This window comes from Hibiscus syriacus, unplaced genomic scaffold (assembly GCF_006381635.1).
Source record: "Hibiscus syriacus cultivar Baekdansim isolate YM2019G1 unplaced genomic scaffold, ASM638163v2 tig00110303_pilon, whole genome shotgun sequence".
NCBI lineage: Eukaryota > Viridiplantae > Streptophyta > Magnoliopsida > Malvales > Malvaceae > Hibiscus > Hibiscus syriacus.
Genome location: NW_024062672.1, coordinates 3241891 through 3266869, shown reverse-complemented (window position 1 = coordinate 3266869; position 24979 = coordinate 3241891). Strand labels below are relative to the sequence as shown.

The 24979-nt window shown below is 31.6% G+C and overlaps 1 protein-coding gene and 1 pseudogene across 1 annotated transcript; one reads left to right on the top strand and one right to left on the bottom strand.

Moving 5' to 3' along the window:
• Positions 1-8441: 8441 nt before the first annotated feature.
• LOC120116808 (phosphoglycolate phosphatase 1A, chloroplastic-like) lies at positions 8442-12658 on the bottom strand. The gene is made up of 11 exons (XM_039137227.1): positions 12351-12658; positions 11853-11920; positions 11624-11716; positions 11474-11545; positions 11041-11112; positions 10478-10537; positions 10270-10322; positions 9709-9806; positions 9270-9369; positions 8731-8834; positions 8442-8624 (listed from the first exon to the last, which is right to left on the bottom strand). Exons 1-11 carry the CDS (start codon positions 12631-12633, stop codon positions 8518-8520), a joined length of 1110 nt encoding a protein of 369 aa, XP_038993158.1. The 5' UTR covers positions 12634-12658; the 3' UTR covers positions 8442-8517.
• Positions 12659-13433: 775 nt separating this feature from the next.
• LOC120116897 lies at positions 13434-14198 on the top strand (annotated as a pseudogene).
• The last annotated feature ends 10781 nt before the right edge of the window (positions 14199-24979 follow it).

Genomic DNA, 24979 nt, shown 5'->3' with positions numbered 1-24979 from the left:
TAGTTTTGAAAATATTTTGAAAACATATATAATATATAGTTTTGAAAATATTTTTGAAAAAATATATAATATATGGTTTTGAAAACGTTTTTAAATATATATATATATAATATGAAATGACCATCCAGCTCAGTTGGTAGAGCATAAGGTTCTTAATCTTGAGGTCGTGGGATTGAGTCCCATGGAGGGCATTTCATAATTTGGAGGTCTCCTACGGAAGCTGCTCTCAATCTAGTGTTGGGGGCAGCCTACTATCTGACCTCCCCTTACCCCATTACATATGGGAACAAGGGACAACCATTTATATATATATAATATAGTTTTGAAAACATATATAACATATAGTTTTGAAAATATTTTTGAATATATATATATAATATTTGGGTTTTGAAAATGTTATTTAAAATATATTATAGTATACCTATTATTTATTTATTTATTTATTATTTTCCCCTTATTTTTATTTTATTTAACTTTTTATTTTTAAGGGTCTAATAAAGTCCAAAATGAGGCCCAATCGAAGAAGGCTTGTTTCAACCCAACAACCCTAGCCCAACTGCCTGACCCAGTAGTGGTTAGGGTTACGTATCTTAGCAAGGGCGCCGCATAGGAGGGGCTCCTCACGCGTCGGTGGCCATGCACAACAACTAACCGAGATTTCGGTAGAGAAAATCGGGGCAGCCCGGGATGAACCATCCCGAGATTTTAGCCAGCAACGTTCACAACCCGAGTAAATCGGGAACGGGGAGAGTGACTCCCTTAGCAATCGGAAACAACCCCCCAACAAGGGCTATATAAGTCCCACGCCGGACACAACAAAAGACACAAGAAAAACTGAAGATCAAGCAAACAGAGGTTGAGCAAACCAAGTAACCAATCAACCCAAAACACACAAAAAATCATTCAAAAAAATAAAAACATCAAAGCCTTCGCCGAAAGCCACCGGGAGAGCGTAAGGACCACGTTAGGAAACCAAGGGTCGCCGGAGAACAAAGAATCTTGTCGAAAACCAAGGTAAAGGTCAAAGCTTTGAGATCTAGATCTACTCCGATCTAGACTTTCTTTTGATTTTTTGAGGGTAGATTCGGGTTTACGGGAACGAGGGGGATTTTTTCATTGAGTTTGGTTTTTCCGGCCACCAGGGCCGGTTGAGAAGAGGGGAAAGTGTTTTAAGGTTTTTGTTTTTTTGTTTGGTGTTAAAATGAAATTATTTTTGGGTTTAAGGTGTTTATAATCGAGGACCACTGTGTAATTAGCTGATAGTTAAATTATTTCTGCAGACCCTTAACTTTTGAAGTGTAATTCATTTCGATCACCTGTTTCAATTTTGCTTCCGAATTTTCAATTAATTCAATTTAATCATTCATCAAATTTATTATATTTTGCGATTTAGTCCCCTAACATTTCATTTTTTTGTAGCTCATTTTCTAGTATTAATTAAATCCATAAATTTCAATTAAGTTCAATTTGATCCTTTAATTTTTATTTATTTATTTATTTAGTTTTCTGATTTAATATTTTATTAACATTTTTTTACTTTCTTTTAACATTCTTTATTTTGTTTCTTATTTTTATTTCTTTCAAAATTTAACATTTTTTATATTCGTTTTTATTATATTATATTATATTATATTATATTATATTATATTATATTATTTATTTTACTTTTTCTTTTTGCTTTCAATATTGTTCTATTTAACTCTTTTTTTAAACTTTTTGTTTTTTATATATATATTTATTTCACAATTGAATAATTCTTTTAAATTTTTAGGAATAATTTGTTGAGTTAATCGATCGATGAATCAACCAAGAAGGGGTGAATTGGCAATAAAAATTTCGATGGAAGCTTTTGCAGAAAATTAAAAATATTTGCACAGCGATTTAGGGTGGTTCGACTTTCTCAACAAAAATCTATGACTACTACCTTAGCTATCCACACTAAGGATTTTCCACAAATTCACTAATTTGTCTTTCTTTTGAGGACAAAGAGTAACCTCACAACTCCCTCAAGAATTATACCCCAAATTCTTCAGAACACTCTCTCCCAAAGAGAACAATACAAATTTCGCAAACTTACAGAAAAACCTCACAAGGCAAGATGTTTGCACAATTCTAGAACAAAGAAAGAACACTCAAGAATGAATACAATTGAGCACAAATGGTGTTATTGAAAGCAAAATGAATATTGAATAAAAAATAGGCTTGAAATACTCAAACTTGAGGTTGATGCTTTCTCTTTGATTCTCTAGCTTATCTTCTTAATTGTTGTTGATCAATGGCTTCAGAACTTGTTTATATACACCATGGATTGATTTTGAACGTTGGGGATCATTGGTGAAGTCAATAGAGACGTTATGGTGTGAACACCATTTAAAAAATCTGTTGGGAGCGTAGGTGTATCGGTACACTATCAAGGTGTATCGGTACACACAGTGTAAAATTCAAATATTTCGACCGTTAGTTGACCTAGTGTATCGATACACCCAAGAGTGTATCGGTAGCCAAATTACATTCGATGTTTCTCAGAGCCAGGAGTGTATCGGTACATCAATTGTGTATTGATACCCATATTACATTCGAAGTTGGGGGTGTATCGATACATCCAAGAGTGTATCAGTACCTCCCTTCACAAAACTTGTTTTTGGCTCGATTAAGGTTCGAAATACTTTGTAAAAATTGTTTCAAAAATATTTTAAGATTAAAACACAATTTTACACTTAAGTAAGGATTAAAATTGACATTTGAAAACTTGGAGTAATATTTTTGATATTTGAATAATTTAATCGAATATATAATTTTAAATTGAATATAAAATCTTAAGACTCAATAGTACTTTATTTGTTATATCGAAACATCAAAATGTTTTCAACGATCTCCCCCATTTTATATAACAAAACACATAAGTAATTTTAAGATTTTCTTTGAAAATCATTTTTGAAATCAATTTTGAAAATTACTCCCCCTTACTTTATTCTCCCCTTTTTGTTAAATCAAATAGACTCTATGAAAATGTTTAAACAAGGTTTTAAAGAAAATAGACAATTAATTTAAATATAAATATAACTTAAGCTTCTAAGATCAAAATAAAGAGAAATGTTAGCCATTAGTCTATAAATAATATTCATAAATGTGTAATGGTAATTGGTCATTATTTGTCTAAAATTTAAATGATGCATATAGTAACATGAAAATTAAATTGAAGTTCAAATAACTAATATTCAATCATAATCATTCAAACCAAAAACAAACAATTAAATTCAAATAACCAAAACATCCAAGTTTAATCATCCAAACACAGAAATCCAAAACATTCAAAATGTTTTAACAATAAGTTCTAATTCAATCCAAGAAAACTAAGCAAGAAAAGATTTAATCATCCATAGGTGGATCAGGAGGAGGAAAATGTGATTGCATAGCGGCCATATCGAGTGAAAGCGCATGTAGTCTTTCGTTAATAGCTTCGTTATTAGCACACATCTCTCATTGAATATCCAATTGTTGAGCCCCCATATCGATTAATTGGAACTCTCTGGATGCAAACCTTAATTCAAATGTCTCCATAAACGATCGAAAGTATGGAGGCATTGGACTCTCTTGCTGGACCGACTCGTCCTTGGGTACATGATCATTGATATCTCGCATAAGTTCTTTAAGCTCTGGATCATCATCAGCAACCGGCTCCGGTGCAGCTTGTGAAGAACTAGCACCCGGTGTTTTCTGGGTTGATCGAACCATTGATCCTTTTCCCCGGACCATCCCGATTTCTTCAAGGTTGTGAGATTTATTGGGTTCTTAAGAGGGATGACTACGTCATGCTGAACCCTAAGCTCATATTTGATAAACAAATTGCTAAGAAGACAATCGTAAACTAAGGTTTCTATGTATTTAGACGGGACATTGTTTACGGTTTCTACTAGCTCAGCAAAAATGATTTGTGGCAAATTTATTTTCTTTTTATGTTGGATACAATGTATCCACCATAACTCTAAAGATCTAAGGGTGGAGTACCTACTTCCGGATGGTCTAATCCACCAAGAGATGATTAATAATAAGGTACTCTCACTAGCCTTAGCTCTATAATTGGTAGCCACAATTTCTTTTTCATTATCTAATCCCTCGTTATCTAAACCAAAAGTGTTAGCGATTGTGTCAGAGTCAATATAAACGAATTGACCTAAGAGATAATATTAAATCCCTACGGTGGCAGTTTGGGACTCGTTTTGGACACACACCGCATTGGAATAGAAAATGCAGACTAGTTGGTGATAAACGACAGGTTTGAGCTGAAAGAGTTTATCAAATTTCCAAGATCGGAGGGTAAGAAGATATTCAAAATTCATATTGATCATGACTTGAATTGAGGGGATACGCTCTTCCCGGATTCTATATGACTCGAATAGATTAACAAACCTATTGTAGAGATCTTCTCGACGACCAGGTTGGTTAAAGTAAGAATTAATGATAGTCATATCGGGAGCGTTTGAGTTTGGATTTTGAGGTGGAATAGGTCGATTTTGAGATTGGTTTGACTGACTAGAAGATGACCTAGGGCCTTTAGAAATGATTAAAATCGGAATGGATAAGGTTACATGTAATTTAAAAATACATGTATGCAATACAATCAATCCCAAAACTCAATACGAGTCTTCAATATTCAAGGTTCTCTAAAATTAATCATAATGGGCAATTTTGAGAACTATTTTTGAAAACAATATTTGAAAAATCATAATACAAATAGTTTTCATGAAAACAACATAATTAAATCAAAATCAACAAAATTAAAAATAAAACATTTTTTTTATTTCGAAAAGTAAGAAAATTTTGAAAAATATTGTGTTTTTGATGAAATTAGTTGTAAATTATAGTTCTAGACTAAAATCTAATAAATGCCCGATATCTAATTCAACCTAGAACTAATTAAAACTAGAACTATGTTCAAAATCAATAAAAATAGAGGTTTTAGAAAAAAATTACCTTGAAAATTCCGATTTGAGTGAGAAGTGATGTTGTTAGAACAAATTTAATGATGCTAGCAGGATTAAGAGTTAAAAAATAGTTGGATTCCGATTTGAAATCAAAGGATTTGAGCAATGTAGTGATTTGGTAGAGAAGAGAGGGGAAACGACGAGCAAGAGTATATGTTGGGGTTTTTTGACTAAATGAAAATTTTAGGGATTTTAAGCCTAAAACCCGACAGGTGTATCGATACACTTTTGAGTGTATCGATACACATTCAAGAATTGTATTGGTACACATTCATAGTGTTTCGATACATAGTGAGGGGGTATCGATACCACAAAAATGTCAAAATATGTTTTAAACACTTAAAATGCTAAATTAATCAACTCTAGTGGTATTGACAACTCATATATCGAAAATTAACAATGTTCAGTCAATCAAATCTATCTTTAAATTTTATGTGAACATATTATTAATTTTTACTAAAGATCATAAACTCCTCCTAACTATTAGCAAATAATGCAATCAAAAGAGTTATTTTTATAAGCATTTTTCAATTTTAATTAAAAGTGCTAAAATTATTTTAAACACTAAGTCAAGGTAGGTTAGTTAAACCTAATTCTCTCCTAAGTGTCCAAAATCTTTCTTTATCTAAAGGTTTTGTAAAAATATCCACTAATTGATGCAAAATATCAACAAATTCTAGAACTATATCTCCTTTTGTGACATGATCTCTAATGAAATGATGTCTAATTTCAATGTGCTTAGTTCTAGAGTGTTGGATTGGATTTTTAGTGAGACAAATAACACTAGTATTGTCACACTTAATAGGTATGGAACCAATTTCAATTCCATAATCTAAAAATTGTTGATTCATCCATAAAACTTGTGCACAACAACTACCGGCTGAAATGTATTCTGCTTCAGTGGTAGATAATGCAACACAATTTTGTTTCTTTGAAAACATGAAATCAACATATTTCCTAGAATTGACAAGTACCGGAGGTGCGTTTCCTATCTATTTTGCATCTTCCATAATCCGCATAAGAGAAAGCATGCAAGCTAAAGCGAGAGTCTCTAGGATACCAAAATCCTAAACTAGGAGTGACCTTAGGGTAACTAAAGATTCTCTTCATGACTAGTAAATGTGATTCCTTATGACATGATTGAAATCTAGCACATAAGAAAACACTAATCATAATGTCCAGTCTACTTGCAGTTAGATAAAGTAAAGAACCAATCATTGACCTATACAATTTAACATCTACACATTTACCTCCTTCATCTTTGCCAAGTTTTGTATATGAGCTCATTGGAGTGAGTTGGGGTTTTCCATTTTCAAATCCAAACTTTTTGAGAATATCCTTGACGTATTTTGCTTGATTGATGAAGATTTCATCTTTTCTTTGCTTGATTTGGAGACTTAAGAAAAATGAGAGCTCCCCCATCATGCTCATCTCGAATTCACTCTGCATTACCTTAGAAAATTCTTGGCAAAGAGCATCATTAGTAGAACCGAATATTATATCATCAACATAAATTTGAACTACTAATAAATCTTTATATTTTTGCTTTAAAAACAATGTAGTGTCAACCTTCCATTTTGAAAAACCTTTTTCTATTAAAAAATTTCGAAGCCCAATTCCGGGACCACCCAAAAGACGGTCACAACAAAAATAATTCAAATCGAAATTAATTTGATTGAAAACAACTTGAACTGAAATTAATTTGAACCGAAATCAACTCGAATTGAAAGTAAACTGAATCGAAAGTAACCCAAAACAAATCAAACTGAATTTAATTTATCCAAATCTGGTTTGAATATAAGATTAACCTAATTTTATATCCTATAATTGAGTCCAATTGAATAAATAAATTATCATGAATATATATATATATAACAATGTGACAAATAATAAAATGATGCATGTTTTTTTTCTCATTTTGTATTATATGACTAGTTAATCACCACATTTTAATAATAGGTTGATGATTCAATATAATCTTAAGAATTGTTGATAAGAACTAAAGCAGGATGACAAAGGAGACTTACTCGAATGCGACGGTTGAAGCTGACTGTTTTTATGTGGCGACGGAAATGTTTCTTCGGTCTAGAATTTTGATGGCTTAAAAAAGATTTTTTTTTTAATTTTAGTATTGTTTTGAAAATAATCTTACCAATAAAATATATACACATACACACATATATATGGGGCATGATCCAATTAACTATATATATAAAAGAATTCCATATAAAAAATTCTACTTTTATTCAAATGATGAAACCTATTTTGAATAAAAAAGTATATATATCAAATAATTCCACTCTAATTCAAAGGATGAAATTGATGCAAATAAAGTTGAATAAGTTAATTTACATAATAAGGCCCTAAGCTTTATAAAGATTTTCAAAAGTAACACTTTAGTGTTTATATTTTACACTTTTGACGCAAATATTCTTAACTTTTATAATTTAGTTATCAAAATTTGAATACCTTCAAATAAGTCACCAAAATTTAAATTTTAGCTAATCAAAATTATTTAAATCAATATTCATTCAAATATAATTATTGTATTATTCTTTTTTTTTAATTTAAATAAAAATATTATATTTATAATTAAACATTAAAGATCTAGTTAAAAATTTTAGTTGAGAATAAAATTTATAATTAAAAAAATTTGTTTCTTCATCAAATAGTTCTCATTGTAAACTTTTCAGGTTGGATTAATATGAAATTCATGTCACAAACTCTAACACTTCTTATAGGATCGAGTTTGGGTCAAATTATCATCCTTAAATGATGTTTAATTTGAAATATTAAATGACTGAGAATTGAAATTGAGCCTAAATGATAAGAATGATAAACAAAAAGATATATTTTTTTATAAGAATATATACATAATTCTATATATACTTGATTGAACTCATACCCAACTCAACCCAAATTGGCTTAAAGATCTAAAGATTGACATGATCTAAAAATCAGTCGATTTGATATTATCATGACCCAAAAATCAATCAATTTGGTTTGCCTCGTCCTAAAAATCGAACGATATGATATTGATCTGACCTAAAAATCGACCGATCCGATATTAACTGAAAAAAACAACCTATTTGATATTGACCTAACTCCCAACTCGACTTACCATAAACTCAGACTAAATCTGAATCAGATTCAATTCTACCAAAATTAAACCTAAACCAAATATAATTAGACCCGAAATGATCCGACCTAAACCCAATCCGAATGACCCGTTTGCTACTTTTAGGTATACATCTACTCAAATTACAAATTTTAATATTATAAAATTATTATTTTGAATTTTTTTTGGAATATTAAGAAATAAACGCATGTACACACATGTATGCTCTCTTAATTTCTTGGATGAATTGAATAGCATACCACAATGTAAAAAAATCCCTTATAATTTGGGATTCTAAATGTCAAATACTGGAAGAATAATCAACATTGCATCGTTCATTGATGAACAAACTCTACAATTTTAAAACTGTTGTACAGAAATTTTTGCATAGAAAAACATCAAGCGTTTGCATCATCACACAATTGCAGCCTTGGGAGCAAGAAAATCTGAGATTTTATTGGTGTAGAAATCAGGTTGTATGGAATTGCTGGGACTCTGAAGCATCGACAATGTTGTCACACCTATTCAAGGAAGAAAAAGAAAGTACTTTTTACACACACACACACATATATATATATACAGAACCTGAACATGGAGGAAGAATGAGACTGCAGTAATTAGCTATACCTGAGAGAACAAGAAGAGTTTTGCAGCCACCATTTTGTCCAAACAGAATGTCAGTATCTAATCTGTCCCCAACCATGCATATCTGCGATTTGAGGATGCCAAATCTGTTGTGTAACATGAAAACGATGCTATGAGAGAGCAATACTTATTATTTACCAGAACTAAACAGTTTCCAGTGTCCATTTCCCTAGCATCACCACAGCCCGTGTACGTTAGATGGCAATCGGCTGTGATCGTCTCTTTAATGTAAAGGCACCAAAAAGATTAGTAACATATTAAAACATCCATTGGTTTGTATGTCAATTACAAAGGAAATTCTGATGAGTTTCAACTGTACTTAATTGACTTCATGTTTGTTCCCTACTGATAGAACCATAGTAAGATTAGCAACAAATTAAAACTCAGTATGGCATCTTATGAATGATAAATATAGCAGTATACAAAATGCACCACTTCCCAAGTCAAAATCACTCGTGTTATCGCTAGCCTTATAATCGTAAAAGAAACAGGATTAGTATTATGAAGCTTTGGAAACATACTTGTCTGCAAGGTAGTCCATCATAAAGGTTGAAGGCTTTCCCACAACAAGTGGATCACGTTGAGTGGATCCACAGATGGCACCAACCATAGAACCACCACCTGAAATCGAGTATTGTGCTGTAGAGTGACTTACAGAGTTGAGGGAAATGATTGTATCATAAGATTTAAGTTCATAAACCAAAACTACGATGAAAGAGTTTTTAAGGATACATGTCTTCCTAGAAGATCAAATGAACACGTTGCCTCGCTGTTTTGAAAGTTTCGGATCATACTCTTTTGACAATCAGGGTAAATGTCGTGTTTATAATTTATGGTCCAGAATTCAGCTACTAAATCATAAGTTGTCCAAATATTCACAGAGTTTTTACCAAAGGTTTATAAGAGAAGAAGATGATGTTGTGAACACAAAAGTCCAGTAAAGGTTGAAGTGAATAGAACCTGCCCATTCCTGTGCATCTGTGAGATGAGTGACTGCGTCCCGATTTGTGGCAATGAAAAGACAACCAGGATTTTCACGTATACAAAGTGTCCCATACCTCCATTAATAGGAAAAAAAAAACAATTAGTAACATCATAAAATCAACAAAACCATAAATATTTGGCTTGCATGTATTTGTTAAAATAATTTACGGTACGGCCATTGAAATTCTTATGATAAAATGTATACACAGCTCCCTAATGAAAGTTTGATTCATCATTTTCATCCCCAAACTCTTTCATTCAGAGAATTAATTCAATCCCAAGAACTGAAGTTCACTGTGATTAAAATATGCTATTTGTTAACTCAATCTATCAATCCTTAGCTACCAAACAACAGTAATGTGAAATAAAATGTTCATTGATCTATATAATCCTGTTTGTTATACGTATCCTCCGGTTCCTTTAAAAAATCTCTAGGCTGTGTTCCTTTTCAGCGAAACCTCACGAGACATCAGACAAGTAAACTGTTCGCCAGGCATGTGGAAACACAGATGCATTATTAGAAAGCGGAAAACTTACTGGACTTTATAGTAGTTGAAATATCGATCAAATCCAACAACCACAGCCCCAACCTATAGTGCAAAAATGAAAGTTCAAAAGCTACTTTCTGTTTGTATAGAGCCAAAAAGGTTAAAATTATGACCACTGAGACAATTTCTTTTTTCAAGGTTCGCAAAGTTAAAAAAAGGGGGCAACGATACAGATGAAAAACAAGATAAGACTTTACATCATGATCATGCTCCATTAGAAACCCTGGCTTTAGCTCTATCTTCTTTCCACCATCCTCCTGAAAAATAATTAATTCATAGCATAAAAAATATGCCAAGAGAAAACCACATAAAAGATGCTAGTTAACATAATATTAGGATCTACTATATCCTTTTTCTTCCAATATCGAATAAATTAGCTCTTACCAATTATCTTTACCTAGTTTGTTTACTAAAAAAAGTATATATTTTCATTATATCAAGAGAGGCCAGATTCCAAAGAGTAAAACTAAGATGTTCAGTTAAGAAATACCAATCTTACAATCCAATTGATCAAACAGCAGCTATTAGCATCTTTTGACTGACTTGTGGGATGAGGAGAGGACTAAGGTAGAAGAAATTAGAGCAGCCCACTCTTTTGTGGTATTACTGCTAATTTTCATATATCATTCAGTGAAATGATCCTTGAACTGTTTACAAGAGTTTGCAAGTTAATGAGAGGTAAATAAATATATCAGCTTTGCAGATTCCATAATGTTTACAGAACAATTGGTGCTATATGCAAACTGAAACAAATACATACCGGCCCACCAATGTATTGGAATCCCGCGAGCTCAAGCTCCTTTAAGATGCCATCCTCACCAATGACATAAACCTATATCATGATAAGTTATCAGTCCATAATCATTCATATCAAACAACCAAATTTATAATGAAAAGTAAAGTTTAGGAAGCTGACTCAAAAGTGCTCATTGATAAATAAAACCTATAAGATAAGGGGGATAGTAAACAGTGAATGTAAAAACGAAGCAACATTTAGTACTATTAATGATATCATACAAATAGGAAATATATATATCACAAATGCAGGAATTGAAATGAAGGCTTATAGCATTTTAAACATCTATTGTTATGCTAAAATTTTGGCTTCCAGTTAAGAAATAAAATTGGGCATGGTGGTCCATCTGATAGCAGATTTCCAGTTGTGCTACATGTGACTTAAAAAAAAAACTCACTTTTTTATCTTTTGGGAACTTAATGGACTTCAGATATGCAGCCGCAGCAAATGAAGATGCAAAAATTTCCTCCTGAAACCATTCATCAAGTCAAAACTTATGCTTGAAAAACTGAATGTAAACAACAGCAGTGAAGCTTCATGGACTAACCTCACTGACATTCAGACCAAGCGTCTCGAACTTTTTACCATATTGTTTCCTGGATTTGGTTGAGTTGTTAGTAACGAAAACCAGTCTTTTCCCCTGAGGAACAATAGGATCAACATGTCTGTTAGCTATAAAATATGCCTTTTTTTATTCCTTTACAAAAAGCGACTTGATTTTGCAAATATCCATGGAGATAAAAAAGAAATACACATATCCATCCTCAATTACAAACCTTTGAACGAAGCATATCTAGAGTTTCAGGGACTCCATCTATTAATTTATCACCCTTCCATATAACTCCTGCAAAATATCCATCTATTAGCAGAGAATTCTTTTGGTCACATCAATGTCAATCAATAAATCTAATTATTGAACTCATCAGTTCCATGCTATATCAATTTATCAAGAGATGGATTCCAAACAAAAGGTTCTTCCTTTTTCATTGAATTTCTTAGCATTTTCCAACTTGGCTAAAGGAGTAATCGCCAAAAAAAAAAAAAATACTATTTTCTATAATGATTGTACTCAATCGTTTCATCATATTTTCCCACCAAATTCCTGAAAAGCAATTTCAAGTGAATGATCACACTATTAACTAAAAACCCATCAACAAGCATTATTAGATAAAAAAAATACTCAGTATCACAACCATCATTATATTGCCCAGAAAAAAAGGAAATTAAAAGTAAAACCCGTTATATCCAAATTGAAAAGAAATGAAAATGATGACCATCGCAATCAAAGATGAAAGTCTCGACGGAGGCTATAAGCTCGTCGGCGTTCTCCAAAGGTTGAGCGGATGCCCTTGTTCTTGTTGTGAAACCCTCCATTGTTCTCCCCGACTTGTTGGAAGTGCAATTACTGATACCTCTGCATTTGATGGCCAAAGCAGAAGCAGAAAAAGAGTTGAGAGAAGACAGCCTTTTCAGGCACGAAAATTGATGAGTTGGATTTATTAGAAACTTTGAGGATGTAATGGAAGTTGCAACAGAAACTACTGCTTTGGTTACCATCTTCTCCTCCTCTTGTTTTTCTTTTAGATTCTTTTTGTTTTTAATAATTTTATTTCAGTTTGATGAAGTGACGGTAATTTGTGGCCGTTATGCTTTAGCCACTTCGAGTGGTGTCATTTTGTCTTATCGTCTATTTCGTGGTTCATTATTTTTTTCACATTTATGACTTTTTCATTTACATTTTTTGACTAGGTGTTATATTTTAATATATAACCATGATATTTGATATATTCATCGATTAATTCGGATTGTATATTACAGAGGCGAAGACGACCCTCTCAATCCAATTTGCTCAATTTGCAAACGTCATGCTTTAAACTTTTAAATCTTAAACCCTAAACCTATAAAAAAATTACTCGAACCTAAAATATTTAGGGAGAATAATCTTCCTTTCACCAATGAGGTGACTTGATGGGTTCAATTCGAACCCAATACTTTTAGAGAGAATAATCTTCCTTTCACCAATGAGGTGACTTGATTAATTCAAATTTATTTTTCTATACAACATGAGCAAAATTAATCTATGTTATTTATTAATTGAAATTTTATTTATTTCCATTTTTATTGATGTGGGAAACATATTAAGTGCATGTTGTAAACTATTCTACAAATCCAAATAAATAAGTACATGAAATAGAGAGAAACGAAGTAGAAGGAATAAGAGCCTTTTAATAAAAATTTTAGATATCCCATTCTGTTACACCCCTTTTCTTTATAAAGCCAAACAACTAGGTCAAAATGCGTGAATTCACTCAGTGTATTTGGTTCCTTCTTGACACGTGTTCCTTTGCACAGTTGTAATGATTCTAATTGTTGACTTGGCTGCTCCTTTGATCGATTTGTTCATAACAATATCATCCCCTCGAAAAAGAACCTTGTCCTCAAGGTTCCAAGTAGGAATTGCTCCTGGAACCTCCTCAATATGCATCCAAGTTGTTATCGTTAGACAAATCCCAACCCATGAACTGTTTTTATCGATCAGGATAAGAACACACCCCAAAGCATCGTTTTGTTGCACGATGCTAGTATTTCTAGTAATATAGTTCTTGCAGCAGCTTATGGTCATGAATTTCCTTGCTACAGACTTGAAGTTGCAAATTATGTTGAAGGCTATTGTGTTAGACTCCTCTTGGCTAATTGAGTATTGAGGCCGCTGGAGATGTATGTCGAATATAGGGGAAATGTTGAGGTAATTGAGGCGAACTTCACTGTTGAACTGACAAAGAAAAGAGATCTTTCTATGCTCTCATCCATGTTGGTCTTGTCACAACTATTACCATAAATCATGTTTTTGGTTTTCTCAAGTTTGCTTTGGATGGTGGAATTGATATTTCCCACGACGAGAAAAGGTTTTTTGAATTTAACAAATGCAACAAACAACTCGATCCTGAAGTTCACCACCAATACATTTATGAAGGCCCTGTTGCTGCATTCATAAGGACTTTGATGGAATACGAGCCTGAAAAGTACCAGTCTCACTCGAGTGAGTTCATTAAGAGAGTATCTAGCCTGACAACATTAAGGGAATGTACAAAAAGGTTCACACCGATATGACTGTAACTTGACAAAAACAAAGTCGTTTGTTATACTTGCATAATGCCTGACATCATTATTGTTTGGATTTAACCTTGATGAAGCTTTTCCCTCATTGTTTTGAAAAACAATCACTAGTAAATGATTAAGAATCAACTTATTAGCAGCTGCTCGCTACACTTTCTCTAGCAGATGTGGGTGTATGTTGAGTCAATTGATCAAGGAATGTGGCCAAGAGGGGAGTGAATTGACAATAAAATTTATTGAAAGCTTTAAAAAGAAATAAGAAAAATAACATAAGGAATTCTAGAGTGGTTCAACCTTTTAAATGAAGTCAACATACACTACCTTAACTTCGACACTAAGGATTTCAACAAATTCACTAATTTGTTTTAATCTTTTAGGACAAGGTGTAACCTTACAAAACACTAAGATTTATACCCCAAAGTCTTAAGTGTTCAACCCTTCCCAAGAAGTAATTACAAAAAACTTTGAATATCCTCACAATGATATTTTTTTTTCAAATTGAAGCTCTCACACACTTAAGAACACTAGAATAAGAATAACAATGAATACAATAGTGTTCAATGAAAAAAAAAAAAAGATTTGCATGAATACAAATTTGACCTATTTGTTATTTGATTCTTGGAATAGTTCTTGGCTATTTGAAGACCCTTTTTTTCATTGATTTCTAACCGTATGAGGTTGTTGGAAGGAGTTTGGAGTTATTTGATGCATTATATTCGCGCATTAAAGGCTACATACATTGGAAGTTACAAAACTTTGGGGACAGTTTTGAAACTCTTCGAAAGACGAAATAATTTTTTTTATTGTTGGAAACTAAGTTTCAAAACTTTGATGAAAGTTTCAAAACTATTGAGAAAGTTTTGAAACTTCTAAACATATTATTTTTGAAAATTTCGTAATTTATATAGGAGTTCTGAAACTCTTGGTCAAGGCTTGATTAAAAATGTGAGTTTTGATATTTTTGAGAAAAAATATAACTTTGAAAAATACTCTAAAATGGTTAAATGATATTTTTGACATAATTTGAGCTTAGAAAGTTTATTTTAAAGTTTGGACAAATTTTAGGGACTTTAAATTAATTTTGCAAAAAATATGTTATATCATAATCATTTATGTTTATAAATCTCTCCCTTTCTGATATATAAAATATTTTGTAAGTTTTCTTAATTCAAAATTTGTCATAAATTTGTAAAATTATATATAATTAAAATCTAATGAAAATGAGTTCTCATTTAACTCCCCATTTGAAAAAGATTTTAAGGTTAGAAAAATTTTTAGTCAAAAAGCTATATCAAAAACAAAAATTTGTTCAAATGTGTTTTTGATAGTTTCTTCCTCTTTTTTTAGATCAAAATCATTTAACTACAAAAGAGAAGAAATGATTAGAGCATAAATATAAACCAAGATAATATAATCCAACATACAAGGAGCTAAAATAAATAAGCATCTAACATAAATATCTATAGTAATGTTATAGGAAATAGATATGCCAAAAATAACCAAAACATCCAAACATGAAATCCTAAAAATCAAAATGCAATAATATTCAAAAACATCCAAAATATTCGAAATGTATCATGAAATATTGAATGAAATGTGATACTCAATGCTTATCACAGGATGAGAATAATATCATGGTAAGGGATAAGGATCCGAAAAACAAGCCTCTAAAGAACCCAAACGAGCATCCATGGCATCAAAAATGTGAAAAACATCATCGAATTTACCACCCATATAGTCGTAAAGTGACTCCAAAGTGACGGGAGGATGCGGAGGAGGAACAACAACTCCATGATCAACATGCCCAACCTCACCTTCAAGAGCTTCTCCGACTTGATCGTGACAAATGCGAATCATTCATAGTTGGTGAAGTCATATCTGGTCTTGTGAGCCGAGGTAAGATCGATGAAGCTCGAGAGAGGAACAGAGGTGTCATAAGATAGGTTGATCCTGTGCTTGGTGAAGACGAAGCTAAGAACACAAGCGTATTGTAACACCCATTTCCCATATACGTTTCCATTCACAAGTCACATGTGTCACATGACTTTTTAAAACATTTATGTATTTGTAAACCAATAAATTTTGTTTTTATAAATAAAACATTTTAATGTAATAATAATAAAATGTTCATTAATTTTTAGCTTGTAAAATAGTCTTAAAGTTCTAACATATTAAATAATACAATCATTATAAATCCCATATGTTTCAGAGCATCATCATAACTCTATTACATGCCATCTAATAATATCAAAGTAGACATATTTGTCATACATTTACTGATGAGAAAATCTTTGATTGATGATGGCAGCTGCAGTCTTTACTCCGCTCGCACTAATACCTACGCGTGAAACCAGCACACGCTAACTTTTCACTTAGTGAGACATAATAATATAAATGAAGTGTAACCAATACATAAGTATATCATAAACTATCAAAATACGAATTAAATCATAAAATTCATAAGAGTAATTAAAATTGGCTTAGCAAACCAAGTTTCTTTCACATAACCGAGGAAACTATATTTAGTATGCCCAACATATCTATCCATCAGTATTTTTCCAAATTATCCTTTTATTTGCTCAATGTATGTTGAATGAGAATGCAAGGTACATGAGTTGCACCTAAGTGTCGAAATGGTAATTCAAAAACTCATTATGAATTCCATGGATGCACACATAGTGTCGAAATGGTCATTCATAAACTCATTATGAATACCATGGGTGCACATAGTGCCAAAAGTACTTATAATACTGATACGAAAATGCAACATATGCATTCAACAAAATCGATTGATAAACATCATACACAAAGTATGTCGAAATGCACCTATGAATCTCAATGCACATACAATGGGCCTTTAAGTCAATTTCACAGATTAAATATTTATTTGAACATCGATAGCCGTTAAAATAATATAGAATTACATACATCTATTTTAGAGCAGTTCATACTCAAATTTTTTTTATTTGTAAAGTCATTTCCATAAACTTTATGAAAATATGTTAAGATATGATAAAACATTCTTTATCAAAACATTAGAGGTTGACTCATCGCGAGTCATCCTCATATCATATAAGTATATATAAATGCACTCACCTGGTATGTCTCACTATTATGCCTTAATTATGTCCGACTATTTTGCTACTTTATCTTTTCCTTTTTGTTTGCTTGACTCAGGAGTTTTATTACGATCTACACAAGTATCCATCATCACACATACAATACAAATGTTAGTATAGTTTCTAACATTTATACAAAATAACAATACTCAAAATTACTATTATTTTCGGATTCTAATAAAATTCATCCTAACTTAACATTTCATACTGAGTAGTAGCGGTACACATCCTATAGTATCGATACTTCTCTTTTATGGTACCGATACCCACTCCGGTATCGATACCATTCTAGTATTTTGGAATTTCATTTTTGATTATGGTATCGATACCTTCCTCATGGTATCGATACCTACACCTCAGTATTGGTACTTCTTTAAATCGGTATCAATATTGTTATCCGAATCCTCCTATTTAACCTTATAGTATCGGTACTGTTCTTCAAGTATCGATACCCTTACCCATATTTTATTTACTTTGAATTTTACACAAATTTCACTTAAATCTCTTACTCTTATCTCCAACCATACAATTAAACTCATTATCACTTATCCAAACTAACTTACTTCCATAAATCTCCTTATAACATCCAAAATCTTCAAAGAATACTCAAAACTAAAAATCACACCAATTTTTTAAACATTTTTTCAATAATTTCTAAGGCTCCAAATCTCTTATTTACTCATTTGACAAGTCAAAAATGCTTTTAAACTCCAATAACTGACCATATTTCATCAAATCATTTAAAAACCCATTTTATTGAATCACTAATAAATAAAAAATCTCTTAGTTTTAATCATCCTTGAACTTTTCTTAAGCCTCTATATCACTTAAGGCTTCAAAACCAACCCAAAAAACGAAAGGAAAAACCAACTTGCAGAAATCTTACCTTTGTTGTGGAAGATATGGGGATGAGAAGAAGAATAGTAGAGAACCACTGTCAGACTTATCCCTTTCCATTATACAACACTTAATAAATATCCCTAAAGAATTGAATATTAAATTCATTTCCTTCTAAAGGACCATAACACCCCTCAATTCTTCGATTCTACTAATAAGTCTTAAACACAATTTCCTAAATCAGTCATTGTACTTTTCAATTAATTCAAATTAGCCTACACAATTTTAAATCCTTTCACTATAGCCACTGACCCGATGTTTGGGGTATTACACGTATGGTAAAGAGTGCTTAAGTGAAAACCCTTTGGTAATGGTGTTTACAAGCTCAATGAAGATAATGTGAGAAAGGTGAGGATAAATTTTACAGCGGAAATGATAAATCTGCCAATAGTTAATGTCTCTCACTCGAGTGGTTTTTTCGCCCGAATGGTGGAGAAATCAAGTGACAATAAGGTGTAAGAGACGATCCTGAAAGTTTTAAAAGGGTAGAATTATGACCTTGAACAGGAGTAATGGCAACAAAGGAATCCTCGTTAAAAACCATCATAAGGGATATCTAAATCATTTGAAATGAATTCTACAGTAAGATCAATGATAGTACCCATAAGGAAAGATTGAATATCTATGACTTTATTTGAATGTTTTTCGTGAAGTAAAATAACATTGCAAAAGAAAGCTCGGATAAGATTCAAATAATTTTTTTTTGGGAATTCTCATAAGATCAAGCCACCTCCAAGTGGTGAAGAGCTTAAGGAAACTGAATTTATAAGTCGTGGAGAAAAGGAAATCAATGTCAAATTTCCTTTCCGTTCTAATGGATGTATCACTGTAGTGGTCACGAAACCTACGATGATCTTCATCAGATTAAAAGCAAAGAGAATCAAAGGAATAAAAAACATTTGAGGTTTGGCCATCTTTAGGACTTTTGTGGGAAGTTTTGGGAGCCATTTGGATATTAAAAGCAGTGGCTTAGGAATGAAGAGGTCGGTGGGGAATTTTGTCAAACAGGTGGTGGACAATCCTAAAAATGAAGGTTGTAATGGAAATTAAAGGATTAGTCAACCTCTTGCAACAACAACATGTATATTTAACACAAATATTCAACCAAATTGCAAAAAATAATTTGAATTTATAGGAATTTTAGAAAAAATTTGGAGCCCTAACTTAAACAATTTTTCAAACTCGTTGAAAAAATCATGAAATATAGATGTTCAATATATGTTAAAAGAATTTTTTCAAGTGAAATGAACTCAAAATCGAGACTAAAAATGATGAGAAAATGAAAAGTTACAAAAAAAATGGGATGTTAGGGTTTATGCAATATTACTGTGAAAAGGCAAGAAGAAAGAAGCAATGAGTACATAAAAGCGATTGGAGGAAGAAACGTGCTTCCGTGGAGTGACAAATGAATGATGGTGAAGGAGGAATTTAGGGTTTGCTAGGAGGGGGTCGAACGATGTAGAGAGAAAATAAGAATGCGTTTTGAAAAAAAATAAGTTTAAAACTTATTTGAATCAGTTCAGTGGTCGCACGACGAGTTTCGAAACTTTACAAGGGGTTTCAAAAAATTTACTGAAGTTTCGATACTCCAAAACACATTATTTGGTAAGTTTCGAAACTTGCAAGAAAGTATCAAAACTATAGGCTATTTTTGAAACTTTAGGCGTAGAAAATACAATTTTGCAATTTTTAAGTCCTAAAAACACCTAAAATATAATACTAACGTGTATGGTAATATTGCAAAGCTTGAAGGCATATAAAAACAAGATTGAATCTTTATGATATTCATTTAAGCATATTTTCTATATGTATGAACATGCAAATGTGTATTTATACATACTTAGACAATTTTAAAGTATTCAAACTAGTCCAAAATGACATGAAATGACATACTTATCTCCTCATCACTGTTTGCATTGGAAAGCCATATGAAATTACTCAAGCATGTATAATAAGTAAATTTAAGCCAAAAAATCATTTAAAAGAATAAAAATCTAAAATTTTGGACTAAGGCCTAGTGAAGGCTAAAAAGTCCTAACTCTCTCCTAAGTGTCCAAATATTTATTTATTTAAAGGCTCAGTGAAAATATCAGCTATTTGATACAAAGTATCAACATAATCTAGAACTACATCTTCCTTAAGAACACATCTCTAATGAAACAATGCCTAATTTCAATGTGTTTAGTCCTAAAATGTTGGATGTGATTCTTAGTGAGACAAATTGCACTAGTGTTTTCATGCTTAATAACATTGGTACCAACATCAATTTCATAATCTAAAATTTGTTTCATTCATAAAACTTGTGCACAACAACTACCAACCGAAATGTATTCCAGTTCAGTGGTTGATAATGCAACATTATTTTTCTTAGAAAACCATAAAATTAGCATATTACATAAGAATTGACATGCACTTGTGGTGTTTTTTTTATCCAATTTGCAACCTCCAAAATCCAAATCCGAGAAAGCATGCAAGCTAAAGTTTTAGTTTTTAGGATATCAAAGGCCTAAACTAGGAGTGTCTCTAAGGTATTAAACATCCTCTTAATGACATGTAAATGAGATTCCTTAGGACAAGATTGATATTTAACACACAAGCAAACCTTAAACATGATATCCAGTCTACTTGCGGTAATGTAAAGAAAAGAACCAATCATTGACCTATACAACTTAACATTTACGTATTTACCTTCTTGATCTTTTTCAAGCTTTGTTGAAGTGCTCATAAGAGTGGCTTGAGGTTTGAAATTCTCCAAGCCAAACTTCTTGAGCATGTCCTTTATGTATTTAGCTTGATTGATGAAGATGTCATCCTTAATTTTCTTGATTTGGAGTCCCAAAAAGAATTAGAGATCCCCTATCATACTCATCTCAAATTCATCTTGCATCAACTTAAAAAGTATTGGAAAAGAACATCATTAGTAACCCCAAATATAACATTTTCAACATAAATTTGTACTACTAACATTTAATTTTCTTTATTTTAATGAAAAATGTAGCATCCATCTTCCTTTTAGAAAAAAACCTTTTTCAATTAAAAAGTTTGACAATATTTCATACCAAGCTCTAGGAGCTTGTTGCAAACCATATAAAGCTTTTGAAAGTTTGAAAACATGGTTTGAAAATTCAGAATCTTCAAAACTAGGAGGTTGTTTAACATACACTTCTTCATTAATAAAGAAATTTAGAAAAACACTTTTAACATCCATTTGATAAAGTTTAAAATTATTAAAACATGCAAAAGCAAGTAATAACCTAATGGCTTCCATTCTAGCTAAGACATCATGTCTTATCAAAGTTTATTTCATCTTCTTGAGTGTAACCATGAGTAACTAGTCTAGCTTTGTTTCTCACTATGTTACCAACCACTCTCATCAGTTTGTTTCTAAAAACTCATTTAATACCTATAGTAGACTTGTTACTAGGTCTTTCAACTAATGTTCACACTTGACTTTTCTCAAATTAATTTAACTCATCTTGTATAGCAATAATCCAATGTTCATCATTAATGCTTCTTTGATATTCTTAGGCTCTATACATTATATAAATGCAATAAAATCACAAATACTTCTAAGAGAAGATCTAGTGGTTACCTCTTTGGATGGATCACCCAAAATCTCACCACTTTTGACATGGTTGTACTCTATTGGGTAAAAGATATCCTTTTCCTCTAGAGTTAGATTCATAAGAACATTTTGAGCTTGCTGATCCTTTACTTCTTTTAATGACGATTCACTAACTACATTTGAGTTTAAGATACCTACATCATCATCAACACATGAATCCTTCCTTGGAAGGGGATTATCATCGACAACAACATGAATAGACTCTTATATCACTAGATTTTTTTAATTAAATACTCGATAAACTTTAGAATTTAAAGAATAACCAAGAAAAAATTCATTCATCACTTTACATCAATTTGCCAGGATTATCTTTTCCATTATTTAAAACAAAACACTTACATCCAAAAATTCATCAAAACCAAGATTTTGAAATTTGGTTCCATGATCACTCATAACACTTGAAATTGAGTAAGCTTTTTCATTTTGGTTTATTTTAGAAAATGTAATGAAATTTTCTAAAGCTTCATCTTTTGTACTTAAGAAAAGAACTCAAGTAAATCTAGATAGTCATCTACCAACACAAAAACATAATATTTTTTACCCAAGCTAGTAGTTATATAGGCCCAAAAGATGTATATGGATCAATTGTAATACTCTATTAGAGATACAACATTAATATGTTTAAAAGTTCTTTTGTGTTCTCCCTTAGCACATGCATACAAGCCTTATCAAGATCAAATTTTATTTCAGGAAAACATCTTACTAGATAGATTGCTTTGAACAAGTTTTTGTAAAACAATCATGCTAGCATGTCCAAGTTTCCTATGCCATAACCAACAATCATGCTTATGTTAGCAACCAAGTATACATTAGAAATATCAATGTTATCTAGATGCACCATGTAATATTTCATATCCCATTACCAACAAGCATAATCATATTAGATGAAATGTCAACAATTTAACAACAATTACACTCAAATAAAAAATTGCATCTCTTATCACATTGTTGACTAATACTAAGTAGATTATGCTTCAACCCATTCACATAAAAAATATTTTCAATAAGAATGGAAGAATTGTTACCAATAGAACCTATTCCTTCAATGTGATCTTTGAGTTGTAACCAAAGGGTACTACTCCACTTTTAGCTTTAAGCTCCAAGAACCAGCTCTCATCACTGGTCATATGTCTTGAGTATCCACTATCAAGATACCATGAATTTGAACTTTTATTTGTGCCTTGTAGAAATGCTCCTCCACCTACAAACATAGATCAGTTTTGATTTTTTGGTACCCAATTCTTTTGGTTTTATACGCATTAGCTCTTAATAATCTTGTCCCCATAGGTATCCATTTTTTTGTATTATCCTTATCATTGGTAGCAATCAATCCTTTGGGGACCCATATGCATCTAATACCCTTTCTATTTGAGGTTCTTTGGGGACCTTCATGTTTGTAATATTTAAATCCATTTTTAACATAGTTTCATTTTGAACTTTCACCTTTTTCAAATCTTTTCCCAACATGGTTGAAAGAAGCTTTAAAATCATCAAGCTTCTTTTGATTATCATCATGGACTTTTGAAGTAAGTTATGCAAATCTTGATTTTTCTTTTCAATTTCCTCAAGTTTGACTTGCCTATATTGAGTTGACTTTTAAGTTCATGATTAGTCTTAGAAATGAGAAGATTTTCAAGTTTGAAAATTTTTCTTATGCTTAGAATCATGTCTCAAATTCTAAGGATAATTCGTCACAAGCCTCTTGTAATTCATCAAAAGAGTAATCGTTTAAATAAATGAAATAAAGGTTACCTTCACCGTCATTTCATGAGTAAATCAAAAAAATGAGCTCATTTAGAGTGAGAGTCTTTAGATTCTTTGCTGCAACTATGGTGGTTTTCTTAGATTGCTATGACTTAGGAAGATATATATCACCTTATTAACAAGCTTCTTATTTGGGATGGTTTATCCAAAGTCTTTGAGATTGATAATAACCGAAAAATCTATCAGTCATGACTTGATATTCTCATCCAATCTCATCTTAAAGTTTTCATAATTATGATTGAGAAGAACTATTTTAGTTTCTCTTAACTCTTGGTTTCATGAGCAAACTTATCCCGAATCTCATTAGCATTGGAACAAAAATAATATTCTCCCATATTCATTGGGCCCAAGTGCACAAATAGAACGTACATTGCCTTTGCATTAAATGTTCCCAAATAACTTGCTTAATAAAGAGCTTCATTATATTCTTCCAAGACATAGTTGGCTTAACTGAAGTATGGAGGCTTGTTGATGGGTTAGGAATTACTCATAATGTCAAAACTCGGTGTAGAGATCATGAATGACTTGAATGATGATTGAACTATTCTAGGATTTTCTCAAGAGGTGGTTAAACCTTTCAAAAAGTCAAGCTCTTTTACCAATTTTGAGTTAATCGATCAAGAATGTGGTCAAGAGGGGTGAATTGGCAATAAAATTTGTTGAGCTTTAGAGAGAAATACGAAAAATAACACAAGAATTTTTTAGAGGGTTTCAACTTCCTAAATGAAGTCTACATCCACTACCTTATCTTCCACACTATGATTTCAACAAATCATTAATTTGTTCTAACCTTTTAGGAAAAAGTCTAACCTTACAAAACACTAAGACTTATATGCCAAAGTCTTAAGTGTTCAACTCTTCCCAAGAAGTAATTAAAATGAACAAACTTTAAATATCCTCACAATGATAGATTGTTTGCAAATTGAAGCTCACACACACCTAAGAACAGTAGAATAAGAATGAAAAATGAATACAAGCGTTCAATTAAAGAAATTGAAGTGAATACAAATTTGGCTCTATTTTATGTTTGATTGTTGAAATAATTTTTTGTCTTTTCTTGGCTGTTTGAAAACCCCTTTTATAAGCTCTCATTATTTTCTAATCGTTTTAGGTTATTGGAGGAGTTTGGAGCCATTTGAAGCATTAATTCATGCATTAAAGATTACCTATATTAGAAATTTTGAAACTTTGGGGAAAGTTTTGAAACTCTTCAAAAGAGGAAATAAAAATTTTGACCGTTGGAACCCTAAGTTTTGAAACTTTGAAAGTTTTGAAACTCTTGAGAAAGTTTCAAAAATTCTAAACATACTATTTTTGAAAGTTTCGAAACTTATACAAGAGCTTCGAAACTCTGGTCAAGGCTTGATTAAAAAGGTGAGTT

Coding starts and splice junctions, on each gene's coding strand:
- LOC120116808 (XM_039137227.1), bottom strand. CDS start 12,633: ATGGTAACCAAAGCAGTAGTTTCTGTTGCAACTTCCATTACATCCTCA. Junction 11,113..11,473: donor AGTTCCCAAAAGATAAAAAA/GTGAGTTTTTTT, acceptor ATCATGATATAG/GTTTATGTCATTGGTGAGGA. Junction 9,370..9,708: donor AGATGCACAGGAATGGGCAG/GTTCTATTCACT, acceptor ACTCGATTTCAG/GTGGTGGTTCTATGGTTGGT.